At 38.0% G+C, this 13,545-nt stretch overlaps 1 protein-coding gene across 2 annotated transcripts in view; it reads right to left on the bottom strand.

Annotated features, from left to right (window-relative positions):
• ARHGAP10 (Rho GTPase activating protein 10) overlaps nt 1-13,545 on the bottom strand; it is a 136,799-nt gene that overhangs the window by 14,580 nt on the left and 108,674 nt on the right. For both annotated transcript variants that reach the window (XM_021536597.3, XM_077783017.1), the window contains exon 20: nt 4,899-5,061. In XM_021536597.3, the coding sequence (XP_021392272.1) occupies nt 4,899-5,061 (163 nt within the window). The remainder of the gene's footprint in view (nt 1-4,898; nt 5,062-13,545) is intronic.

Below are 13,545 nucleotides of genomic sequence, written 5' to 3'. Positions count from 1 at the left end.
CCATTGAGCTGGTTAACAGGATATTTTAATGTCAGGAGAACCAATTAAGAAAAATTGATAAGAAATAAAAAAATAATAATAATAAAAAGACTGAATTATTTCATCTTCCATAAGTCCCTTTCACATTCCTGAAAATCCGTTTATCTTGGTGCTTCCATTTCTCCTCTGGGCTTTGAACACTTTGGTATTTGGACTGTCAGGACTCTACCTTGCACGCTCCTACAGAAGTATCCAAGGTGGGATTCAGTTTGGAAACTATGAATCTTACCATTCTTAGCTCAGAAACATAATTGCTTTAGCAAGCCCTGCATTCACCCACACTACTGAAAATGTTTGAGGGACAAGAGTGCTTTCAATCCCCTTGAACTGCAAAATCCCAAAGGCTTAGAGATGGAAAGAAGAACAAGCAAGGTAAACAGACACTCAGTATTATCTTGAAGAAGGCTATTCCATATCTTTCATCATAACTCCATCCAGAACAACCATCAAAAGTTACCATGCTCCAGCACCCTGTGAAACCCAAACACTCTGCAGTCTCAGATCCCAAAAAAAAAGAACTCTCCAGCTCAGAAACAAGACATAGTTTTCATTATTTGCATGAAGAAGTGATCATGCAGTAAGGGTAGGATACTTCCAACAAAAAAGGGAAGACTGACCTAATTCTGAAATCCCAGCACTGTGAGGGGTAAGTCTGTAAGGTCTGTAGATAAGTCCTGGCACAGGGTATTGTACTATAAGCACAAAGAAATCTCGTGACAACAAGAGGCCAGTTACAGCAACAAATCTTTCCTTATCAGAAAAAGGTCCTCAGAAATATTAATTACAACACATAGTGAGTCCAGAGAATACCAAGTGTTCAGCTTTTTTGGTTCATTCTGAGGTCAAGTGAAAAAAGACATAAGGCAGCCCACAGTATTTTAGGACATGACTTGTAATCCACCTTTTGACAAATCAGTCATTGCAACGAGGGAAACCTGTACTAATCCATCAGAGGTGAGCTGCCATTACAGCCAGGACTCTGGAAAGGCTGAATAGGACAGGCCACAGATCAATAGATGATCCTGCAAGTAAATTCTATAATCAAACCACAACAGCTGCAAAAAAAAAGTTTCACTCACCCTTTTTAAATTTAATTACATCATTCCACATCTGATACCGAAACTTTGGTAATACCACCTCCTTCACTATAAAAGGACTTTAAATTACATTTCATCTTTACTTGCTTAAGTATATTTATTGGACACCAAAGTGTATACCCAGTTTAGCTATCACTGTTGTCTTCTGCATGTGCAAAGCCATAGTTTAATAGGGTGAAATTCAAGTTTTGTATCACCAACTTTCAACTGCAGGTAAAAGGGAAGATTGACTATATCTCCACAGTTCAAATGCAGTTTAACACCTACCCTATCTACTCCATATCTCCAAACCCAAGACCATCACTATTATCAAAACAGTTTGGGGACTAGCTTAGAAAGGCTATCCAGCCTCTTAGCATCTGAAATCCTGAACTCCTCTTAGAAAGTTTGTCTTATACATTTTAAACTATAAAAAAATTGAGTTTCATACACCACAGGAATGAAAATCAGAGTGATTAGGGTGCACTATTTTTCAGTGCCAATTAGGAAGGCATTGAGAGTAATGTCAGGGTCACATCCTCCAGCAAAAAGCTATCATGCCTCCTGAAAAAAAGATGTAGCAGATTTACTTACTTTTTAGGCAAATGCAATAGAAAAACCAGAAACTGTGTAGGAGAGAGTCTGTATGGACACTTAGAGAGGAAAAAAGGAAGAATGCAAATGCTGTGCTTAACATTAAACTGAGATTGCTGTTGCTGCTCTACCTTAAAGGGAAAAAATGTCCATACTAATGGAGGGCAATCTTTTACCCAGCTCACAACTATAATTAGGAATTTATGTTTGAGATCACCTTGTGCAAAACGTCCTTGGATAGAAGGTATTTCCAAACAGTACATGTTTATGACACAGTGCTCCATCAAGTAGAAGTGGTAATTTGCCCATCCTAGGCTAGTTAGAGTTTGAATCCTGTGTCTACAAAAACTTCTCTGTAACTTGGTGATTGACAGGGGGAAAAAAATAAAAGCTATGTTCTACCATAGACTGTATGTAAAAATAAAACATATTTATTTTTAGTATTTGGCTCTAAATGGAAGTGTGAAGTTAAAAATAACTTCAGGAAAAAGGTTAAAGAAAGTTTAGGGTGCATGATAGTCTTAAAGCAGCAAACTCAGGTCTCCACTGAGAACCACCCCTGCCAAGCATCACCCAAGTCTCTACTCACCCCTACAGCAGCACATGACAACACAGGACATATGCCTGATCTACACAGAGCTTTCAGAGAAAATCTAGCATCAGGCAGACACACACACACTTACAGACATGAAAACCAACAGCTTAACAGGGCTTCAAAATGGCACATATGTGAAACATCACCTTCAAGTTGCACCGTATGCACAGCACATCTTTAAATACTGACGTGACAATTGAGCAGTTGGGGCTTTGTGAGATATTTCAAATTGATGGCAAAGCCCTTGCTCTCTTAGCTTCTTTCACCACTCTGGACATGAAACCCTTCCCAGAGCCCATCAGGAGGTGAGGGTGTATTTGCTTCCATTTGGTGCTAACCTCACCATTCTGGAAGCTGTAGCTCTTGTTTTGGAAGGTGGAAGAGGGAAAGGGCACGCATCACAAAAATCTCTGCCAGGAAACATCACGGTGACAACAGCTATCATTCACTAGCTTCTTCTTTCTTGAAGCAAACTACAGATGTAAACCAGCTCTTGGAATAGCTGACACATCTTGACCCACAATGCAACATCCCTCCCCTGAGAAACACTGCAAGCAACTCTTCTGCCACAAAGAAGTCACCATCATCTTGTTGACTGCATAACTCCGGAGTGATCGATCTCCAACGAGTAACACCCATATGTTATAAACATCAGCAGGAACTTGAGAAACCGGATCCTCTGGTATAATTCCATCTTCCCTAGACTCACTATGGCATTTGCTATAGCTCAGTGAACACCTGCAATACCATTTGAGAGATGATACTGTGGATTTAAGAATTGATTTTGTCCCAGTTTGGCTTACAATACAAAACATTTTGAAATCCTGCACAAACACGTTTGTTCTTCACCTTACTCTAAGGATTGGTCCATCTCATGAGAACACTCTACAACCAACGGCCAGTGCTAACATTTCCTGGAACTGGGAGAGCTACCAGAGCTACATTCTGCTATTTCTACACTGGAGCTGCTCTATGTTTTAGTTTGGGCTTTATTTGTTAAGGCAGGGCCCTCTGAGTCATCCGAACTAGAAGAGGAACAGAAGCCAATTTGAGGTGAGAAAACAGAGCAAAGAAAGAATGTAACGTTCACAGACTATTCTGTCACTGTCCAGGCTTGTTACAGAGGTCGCTCTTAAGCAGACTTCACAGACAGGCAAGTGGAAGAAAGAAACTACTTTTGACAAATTATCTAAATGCACATACCATGCACCTTTATTTTGTTCCTTCCAAGGAGAACTTTAAGTACTGTTTCCAACTGAGCAGAAAACCTCAAGCCATCAAGTCAGTTTTCCAAAACACCAGTGCAGTATAGTTTTTTATAAAAATTAACAAACACACACAAAAAATTGCAATATTCCTTCAAACACCTGAAGTTCCCAAATTCTCTGGATAAAACCAACACTCCTCCTTTTATTCTCTGAAGTGACATTATCACTATCCTGCTAAACCTGTGTTCCTTAATTAGCTTTCACTGACAGTCCAGTTTTATATCACTACAGCATCTTTTCCACACATGCAGCCCTCTTTGGTAAGTACAATTTATTGCTACTTGTACTCACTTCTAGAGGATAGTACAAGAGGATAAGGGAAGAGTAACTTCAGACCTCTACTGAAGAAACAACGTTATGGAAAATACCTATAATACTGGAATTCCTTCAATATATATGAAAGAAAAAAATTGTTCTAGTCAATCAACACTCAAGTCAGCAGATTAATAATTATTCTGTGACTATCTATATATTCTCAGATGTTACATACATCTATATACATATTTTACACTTGTTTCATCACCAGAGCTGGCTACTCAGAATGCCGTTATGGAAAATATTTGTAACAGATCTTTTCTCCAGACCTGTTCCTTCCATTGTTCTTGGCACTAAAGGCTGGAAAAGTTTGTCTTGATAGTAGTTAAAGTCTGAATGAATAGCAAACCGGAGAATTCAATTCAAGTTCAACTCTGATTTAAAAACAAGTTATGGTCAGCTTTTTGTGTATCAAACCTGAACATGTATTATAGAGATAGGACTAACATTTTGATGTCAATTTTTGCTAAATTTAAGTCACACTCAAAAACGGAACACTTACAGCATCTTCTGAAAGTGACAGACTGCACTTCCATTGGAAACCAGGCACTTAATTTGTTAAGCAGAGATTAAAAATAACAATGTTCTTAGACAATAGCATCTGAGCACACGCTCACTGTTAACCAAACCTAAAGTTGGGCCCAAAATCTTAACAGTATGGCATCTAAGTGCACCTTAATGTTTTCTTGAAATAAAACTAGGGTAAAATATCATATAGAGAATAACTTATATATTCACTGCTTAAATAAAAAAATAAAAAACATTTAAAATGTTATAACAGGTAACATGAAAATTAAGTAGATTCCAATAGAATATGAACATTTTTTTCCTACAAGCATTCAAGTAGGCTCTAAGCTCCACCACCACACATAAACACATCTTCTTGTAGCAGAAGAAAACAAACACAATTATATGCAATTTCTAAAAATCACTCCTCACCAAACTGAAACAGAAAATGTGTTTCACAATCATACCAGTGGAAACATCCTCACTTAATATTCAGTTACTTACAGATTTGTTGTCCAGCCTGCAAGATCTCCGCTGTCCATGATAAGGTGATTTCCATCCAAGAGCCCAAGTGGGCTGCTGGAGAATGCAGGTGTTGGAGATGGGGAAGAAAGAGAATCCATGCTCCCAGTTGGGGTGTCTTCTCTGGGAGAGCTGTGACTGTCAGCTAGGAAAGAGAAAACAAGTCAGGATAGTCAAGGAATTATCTCATAAAGCTAAATAATCTGGCTTGGAGATAATGTCCTAAAATATATAAGAAAAGAAACCATTCTGTTCCATCTCCACCGGGTATTTTGGAGGACAAGAAATCTCCCCATATTTCTACAAAAGGTATAATTGCACAATTTCCCCCACAGCTCTCATCAGGCTTTCTTCACATACAACATATTCCCAGTCCCTTTTCAGCTGTGTATTATGTGAATGAAATGCTAAATTTTGGGTAGACAAAGGCAACACTTCTGATAAGAAAACAGTTTAGGCTATGCACACTTGCACATCACCCTGAAAACAGTCTCTGAAGATAATTTAACACACATTTGAGGAAATAAGTGCTCTCAAATACAATAAGCACAGTCTTCTCAAACATGAAACAATGACATTTAGAAAGGTCAGAATAAGCATGAGATCTCTAACAAACACACAATAGCCAAGAATGTTACTTTTATTACTCCTTTCTAATGGTGTTACTTTTAAGAGAGCTCATTGTATTCTGATATATTTGTTTTCTTAGGCTACTCTTAGGATAGCACTTGAGGGACAACATATTCAGATATGATTAATTAGAAAAACATTAAAGAATAGCATTCCTATCCCAAGGACCATAAGATAAAGTTACCAATGTGTCAGAGCAGTCACTGCTAACTATGCTGACACATCAAGCCAAACGGCACATTCTACATTCTTCACTGAAAAGTAACCTTCACCCACATAACTTTTTCCTTTCAATCTTTATTTTTTAAATATCAGCTGCACATTTCATAGATTCTAAAGGAGGTTCATGAAATGAGGATGTTTGCAAGCATTAAAGTATCCACCATACCTAAGCCAGCATTCTCAAATGGGGCCTGTAGCTGTTTTCAATATATTAATATTTAACAGTAATAAGGATCAGTTCCAGCCACCCTTTATAAGGCTCCCTGCATCCCTTCCTCCATCCATCCTACTCCCGGTAGCACTCATGAACACAACCCACATGCCTTCCAAATAACACCACCAGAAAAGTCTAGAGTAGATACTGCTGTTCCCACCATCTTTGTAAAAGAGTTTTGCTCTTTTGGGGCTGAAAGTTTTTGGGGAAAAAAAAATTAACAACTATGTTCCAACACAGCATCAAAATAATACAATCAATCAAAAGCTATTCAAATATTGTGCTGGCTTGACTAATTATATCTCCCATATACAAGATGAAGTCCTGTACAACATTACTTTCCATTTCTAAATTAATTAGCATCTGTTCAGGAACAACTGAGCTTAATTCTACTCCACCAAGCTAAGGACTACTGTTGCAATGATTTCATTTATGATTTTTTTGTTAATTAATGAAAAGCGCAACACCACAACAAAAATACTGTGGACAATAAAAAGTCACCCTTGATGGATAAAATCCTTCTCATAACTCTTATCACAGCCTCAATTTCTTCTGCTACAATAGCTCAGAGTTAGAAAAGTCTTCATCTGCTTCCCCAGCCATCTCATCCTCACCCCCTCCCAGAAGCTCTGAGAACACCTTCCCAAGAGAGTAAAATGACATATAACTGAAAACAGTGAAATGATAAGTGATCATCTGGAAATTTCTCCCCAAGCAGCTGCTAATTTAAGGATCTAAATTAGCCTGTAGTACCAAAGTGTGATATGCTCTGAGGAGGAGAACATTACCTGGGAAAATGAGTCACTTGCACTGTGGTCCAATCCTGTTTACCTGGCACCTCCCCACTGCACCAAGGCCATGGTGCTGCTGCTTCATATTTACATAACATGAGACCCACAGGAGTGTCAGGTAAAAACTAACTAATTAGAACTCATTTGCAAATGTATGTGTCACGTACATCTGTCACAGATAAACATCTGAGAGGTTAGACAGTGGTACTGCAACCTTATTTCATAAATTCCTTAGAAGTAGAGTCCTTTTAATCTATCCAAATTTCCTTTCAAAGCAGTAGAAGTATCACAGTCTAGATTATAAAACTATATGTACCATCCTAGAAGGCCACATTTACCTCACCCATTCACTCAGCATTACTAAAATACATTTGAAAGGAATATTAATGTGGTCCTTAATATCACAAATATGATCAGCTCACAGCACCTCCCTAGAGAAAGCAGAGGATATTCTGTTGAATTGTTTCTCAGAACACACAGAAGAAGTTAAAAAAACCCCAGAACACTGAACACTTCAGTCACGCACAGCAGAATCAACACTGGAGACTGCAGTATACAGGCAATTATGTTTGACATTATCTTAAATTAAACTGTGTGTTAAATCTTTCCTCAAATTTTACTTCTTCCTTCCTGAGCCAGTGTTTTCTCACAGTCTGTACTGCATTGAACTCCCAAAACCAAGACTGGGTTTTGAACACTAAAAACAAATCAGGTATTTAAACAGGAAAACGCCTGCTAAATTCTATGGGATTAAGTAAAAACCCTCTAGAAACATGTTCAAAGACACTTTACATTTCTGATGTCTTCAATTATCTCCTTTTGCAAAGTAAAACAATATTTTTATTCAGAAAGAGGCAATTTTGTATAACTGGAAATACAGATGACTAATGACCATCTAGCACATTTTCATGATTAAAAAAAATTATATATGTTCCAACCTTAATCCTCAAAATATAGGATCACTGCTATGATTCCAACAGCACAAAGATCTCACCCTGTATGTCAATGCCAAAAGTTCTGGTAGCTTCAAAAATTATAGTAACTCCTGTACATGGCAGAGGCCACAGGACAGTGTCTCATTATCTCTTCACTCAGTTTAATAATCTGCTTTTGATTAATGCCCATCTCACACTGGGGTCAAACTATGTCTTCCAAATAGTCATTGTCCAAAATCATCAGTAGATGATAAGGGAACGAAGAATCAACTGGTTACTAATTAACAGGTTTGACAACCAATGCATGTACCTTCACTTTGTTAGGCTTTATTTTCAGGCATGACCCATGTAATATGCACTAATAATTATTAAATTATCTCTCATATCAGGTTTTTGTGCTGTGTGACAGTATTTCAACTATTTCCTTTTTAAGTTTTACACTGATTCTCTTACTGGGAGGGATTTTGCAGCTTTGGAATCACATACCTGTTTTATAAAGCTGTTACAATTTCCCAGTGTACTTTCTGAAGAGGCTACATCAGATGTGATTCTATGGGGTTTTGTTGTGGTTCCATCAGAATGACATTAAGCATTCATTCCACTTCTTACTCCTACTGATCAGTCCTGTGTGTACATCCAGGGCTGGCACTTGTTTTAGCCATTAATTTAAATTAATAATATGATGAGCTGATTGGTCTCTGTGACCAACAGACTTAGCAGAGTCATTGTTTCTAAGGATGTGCTCCCTTCTGTAATTCTGGGCTACATTTTCCCTCTAAAATCTGTACATTTGTTTCTCAATACAATCACACTTATTTTGTTTGGAAGGGTGCAGCTTAGCACACAACTACAACTCCTACTGCCTGTCATTATTTGCAATTCTCCTAACTTTGTCCCATGAGCAAATATATTGTCAAACACTTGTATTTACCTTTCTAAATTCTAATACTTCATTAGCATTCTTCAAGTTGTTTCAAACTTCTTCAGTAAACTACAAGATGTTTCAAAACTTAACATTGCCAAACTATACAGACCCATGACCAGAGACTGTTTTTAAGACAAGCTAGGTCACTTTGCATTATTCAAAATATTAATCTAGCAGCAGACCCACCTGTGAACACCTCTGCTTGATTACACATTGATTATCATAGCTAAGTTCTTTATGACACTTCTTCAGAACTTGTAACATACATTGACTTCTAGCTATTTCCTCTTTTACCCACCCCTGCCCTTTTCCTGTAGTTTGTTTTGTAGAAGGAGTAAAGACCCTAAGCTGCTGGAGAACTGCCTTTTAGGTTTGATATGTTTTTTTTCTTTAAGTGCATGTTAAAGACAATGCTGCAACTGAATCAGCTTTATGGGTTTCCTTTTACCTCAGAAGTCAGGAGCTCCTAATATTGGTAGTCCAGTATTTTTTACTATTTCTCTCCTCTCACTCCTCTTTATCTCCAGCATTGTTCTCCAGTGAGCAGCACTGTCAGGTCTCCTACTCCTAAGAAAAATCTGACTGCCACATTGGACTGACAGGTGTTTTCGAAGAGGAGCTTCAGAAACTTCCTATTCTTCTTTCTTACCACCTGAATTCTAATAAGCTTTTACCTTATAAAACATGCAAGATGTGACTGCCTTTAAAGCTCATTTATATTATTCTTTCAGCACACAGTCTGGTGTTCTTGGTGCCTTCACCTTCTACTTCTAAAAATGTCAATCCCCCTCCTTTTTCTCTCATATTACACTCATTTTTGGGTGCCAAAGAGTGCCTGAACAGATGAAGGACACAAGAGGTCTCAGTACAAAAGCAGTAAGTCTGTATGACATCTCACAAATTTCTGTCAACATTCCAGCCATCAACTCTTTACCTTCCCTTCGTCATATTTGTGGGAAGGCTCTGAGTGCCTTCAGCTTGGCCATCGTTCTAGAGCTGCCATCAAGCTGCTTCTACAATTCATGTCCCCATCCTACGCAAATAGGTGTAAGATCCAATTTTACTATCAAGAGAGTTAAAACTTGTTTCACATTCTCACCACCTTTTGCATACTACTTAAATTTTTGACTGCATGGATCCTTTTAAACTGTCATGTAAATTAACTTCTTGTTTCACTGATCTAATCACAACACTCATCCAAGCCTTTGAGCTTTCACTGTGCCTCTGCAACAGACGCCCTCTGCTCTTTATGGCTGTTCATGGTTCAAACCAGCCTCATCTAGAAAATAATAAATATCTTAGGCTGATCCTAAAAATTTATTGGTGTGTCTAGCTGGTACTACTAACCCCTCAGTTTCTAACCCGAATATCCTTCCTCCTTGCCCCCTTCCTTGCCTCATGTCACCTCTTCTCATAATAACAGATACCCCCAAAGTACCAGCCTAGACTAAGATCTACCTAATATCTAGCTTTTCTCTAGCAAATACGTGAACCCTCAATTCCTTCTGCTTTTTATCTGAAGGAGCCGCAGATAGTAAAAGCTCACAGACCTTCCTTACCAGAAATCTGAACTAAGCTTCTATCTAACTGAGCATGACATGTCTCCCCACTGCCTTTTTTTTCTTCTTTTTCCATCTGGCTAGTCTAAGAATATTTTTTGTTGGCATCTAAAGTTGAAAAAAAAGCCCCGAAATACTTTGGCAGTGTCAATAATCAGATCCTTACTTTACTCTGAGAATTCTAAATAAGAAAAAAGCATTTGTATTAAGAACCATGAAGAGCAGAGAGTTAACACTATCAGTTACTTGCTTAAGTGACAGTTTTCTTTCAACTTCAGCTTAAGTAAACTGATGAATTACATGCTTTAAAGTAAAAAGCAAGACTAATCTTTAATGTCAACAGTACAACCTGTTGTACTGTCTACAGTTTAAGGGTAAGCAGACAATGAAAACAGTTTATGAAGGAGTATTCTTCTGGAGTTAATGAGGAATATGTGACTGTTTCTGTTGAGATACACAGCATACGCCAAACAGAACTGTCATATGTGTTTCAAATGGTCATTGCATAGACAAATCATGCTAAAATAAGATGATAAAAATCCATCTCACCTTTGACACAAACAGCTCATAGACAAGGGGCGATAGGATATTCACTGAGGAGAGTAGGTTAAAGATGCTGCAAAATCCCTGTTGCCACCTACAAGTCTGCCATTTTCTGCATCACGAGGTGGGGAAGCAGCAGCTGCACTGCTGTGCAGCCACCCGTCCTCCCCCATCAGTATCACAGCTGCATCCTGCTCTGAGACAACAAACATTCCTTCCCCATAAATAGCTAATGTCCCATAATAACCCAGAAGTTCAACCAAGTAGAAAGTAGCTTTGCTCTAATATTCATTTGTGGGTATGTACTATACTTTCATTTTAATAGGAATCTCATAGATCAGGGACAGAAAAAAAATATTGGTATCATAAATATCCTTGATCAAGCAAGTACTTAGTTCCAGGTGTTGAATCTTCAGCATCTACAGAAAATTGACACAAAAAGAATAACCAAAGGTTCCTCACACAGTTAATAAATCTTTAAATGATCTCATGAAACGATGTACCAACTAGTCTGGAAAGGATTCAGCCATTCCTGGAAAGCTAGAAGTAGCTCTATTGGAGAAAGTTTTCTGTGATTGTTATCAGAGGAATCTGCAGTCAAGAAGAGCCTTTTCTAGATGCAGGGCTACCCCTTTATTCACTATTTACCATAGTAAATCACACCAAACAGGTGAGCTCAGATATTCTTCTACTTCGTCAAACTTTTAAAAAGATTTCTGAATTAATGAAGCCAAGTCATCTGTTTCTCAGTAAATTAACAAACTGTGTACTTTCATTTGTCATGCCACTAAAACTGGTTAATTGTTTATTACCTCCAGGCTACAGAAACTGCTTTTTTAAACACGTTTCCAAATCAAGGTGAAAGCTTAATTGAAAGTTAATAGTGACCTATTATTTGGTTAAAAAAGCAACCATAGTGAATGCTAAAACTAAACAACAGAATTATTTCAGTGCCCCTGAAAACAGGTATTTTGGAGGTCAGATTCCTGTAAAAACTCAGAAAAATAGATTTGTACTAGTACATTCCATTATCCAAAAGTACCCATTAATAACCCTAGAATGTAGCAAACCCTACAGTGCAGCCCTGCCCTAGTATGCAGTTACTTCTTACATAAATGTAGACATCATAGACTCATCCAGCCTCAAGTCAGCAGAGCAAATGGGCAGCAGACAACCCACATTCCCATCAGTTTCATGCCGTCACACAGAACACATGCAGCAAGAATCAGATCCCCGCTCCAGCTACTTTTTTTCTCTCAGACAAAATAATTAACACAATTATTTGAGCTGACTACAGTTTTTCCTAGACAAAGACCAACGTTGATATATTTTTCAAATATGTGCATGTAGCAGCATGTGTATGTTAGGCACAAAGTAGCTTTCCTGTAGAAAGGTTGTTTTTCCCAGCTCCTTAATGGTTCAGCTTCACCAGGAAAAGGAAGAAGCTGAGCTAGAAGAATTTGCCTCAAGACTGGATGATGCAACTCAAGAACTGTAGCCAAAAGGGCCACAAGGTGTTTGAGTTGGGGTTAGGAAAGGGAAAGAAATATGCTCATCTGCAAGTTACTTAGAGGCAAGTGGAGTTTGGGGACCATCATCCTCTCCTGGCCCTCCTCCTTTTTGATTTCTTTGTCCATTTTTAAAATGCAAAGTTCAATTTTTAACAAGCATCTTTCTAGAGATATACTTACATGGTATTATTATGCAATTAACCTGTAAAAAATAAGCAATTATTTCAACAAATATCCCTCTTACTGCAGGTTATCTTCCAAAATCAGAAGAAATACTGCTTGGATTACTTTACGTCAATAAAATCCAAAAGACACATAGCCTTTCACTGAGCAAGCTAAAACTAAAATGGGTAAAGAATCCCTATTTATTCCTCAAAATGTGAAAAAACAATTCAAGACAGTCACAGATACAATGTTGGGATGTTAATTATATCACGTAATTAAATTTTGAAACAACAGAAATCAGATACAAGCCTGCAGAGGGGTTCCTCTTTTGATTTGTGTACATCATGATAACAAGAGCAGTATCTAAACTCAACAATTACTCATTCTTACCAGAGCTGGCTTGGCAGGAAACCACACATGATCTCCAGCCTTACCAGGCTGGCCAGATGCCAACCAATTTCATAGCTGAAAAATACAATCATGAACTGAAGCTACTTCCCAAAAATCCTGACAAATAGTATGATAAACAAACTGTCCCATCGTTTCCATAGTTTTTTTGGTAGCACTGAGTTTGGGTTTCCACCAGTCCAGGCAACTAAAGGTCTGTACTGAAATATACAGGGGAACAGCTCTGGTCTAATCCATGAGAATCAGAACTCTGAAACACCAGAGTAGATCAAGAAGGGGTAAAAATCACCAGGCCTAAAAGTTCCCTAATTCAGAAGCACTTCTTAAATACCATCAAAAACTCCAAGTCCATGAAAATATTATTCCATTTCCTTTTCTGTTTTGCTGGAAATTCAGGCACCAATAAGCTGGAAGATGTGTCTCTAAGGGTGCTTCTACCCCTAAAAGGTAAGGTGTTCAAAAGCTCTTTCCCTGAGCTGTCAAACAGGAATAACATCATACTATTGTCTCCTTTTCTCTTGCTACTAAGCTTTCTTCATGTGCAGTTATTTCCTATGACTTCTTAAAAAAAGTTTCTCACCAATAATTGCACAACGTGGCCAATGACAACGACTAGCTGCTACCACATTCTGTATATGATGGTTCTCTCACAAGAAAGCCACTCTGAGATATGCTGCTGACACTTGCCTGTGCCTCCTTCCTCATTTTGTTCACCTCTCTCCTTTT

Source organism: Lonchura striata, chromosome 4 (genome assembly GCF_046129695.1).
Source record: "Lonchura striata isolate bLonStr1 chromosome 4, bLonStr1.mat, whole genome shotgun sequence".
NCBI classification, from domain to species: domain Eukaryota; kingdom Metazoa; phylum Chordata; class Aves; order Passeriformes; family Estrildidae; genus Lonchura; species Lonchura striata.
This window is presented reverse-complemented; position numbering and strand designations above follow the sequence as displayed.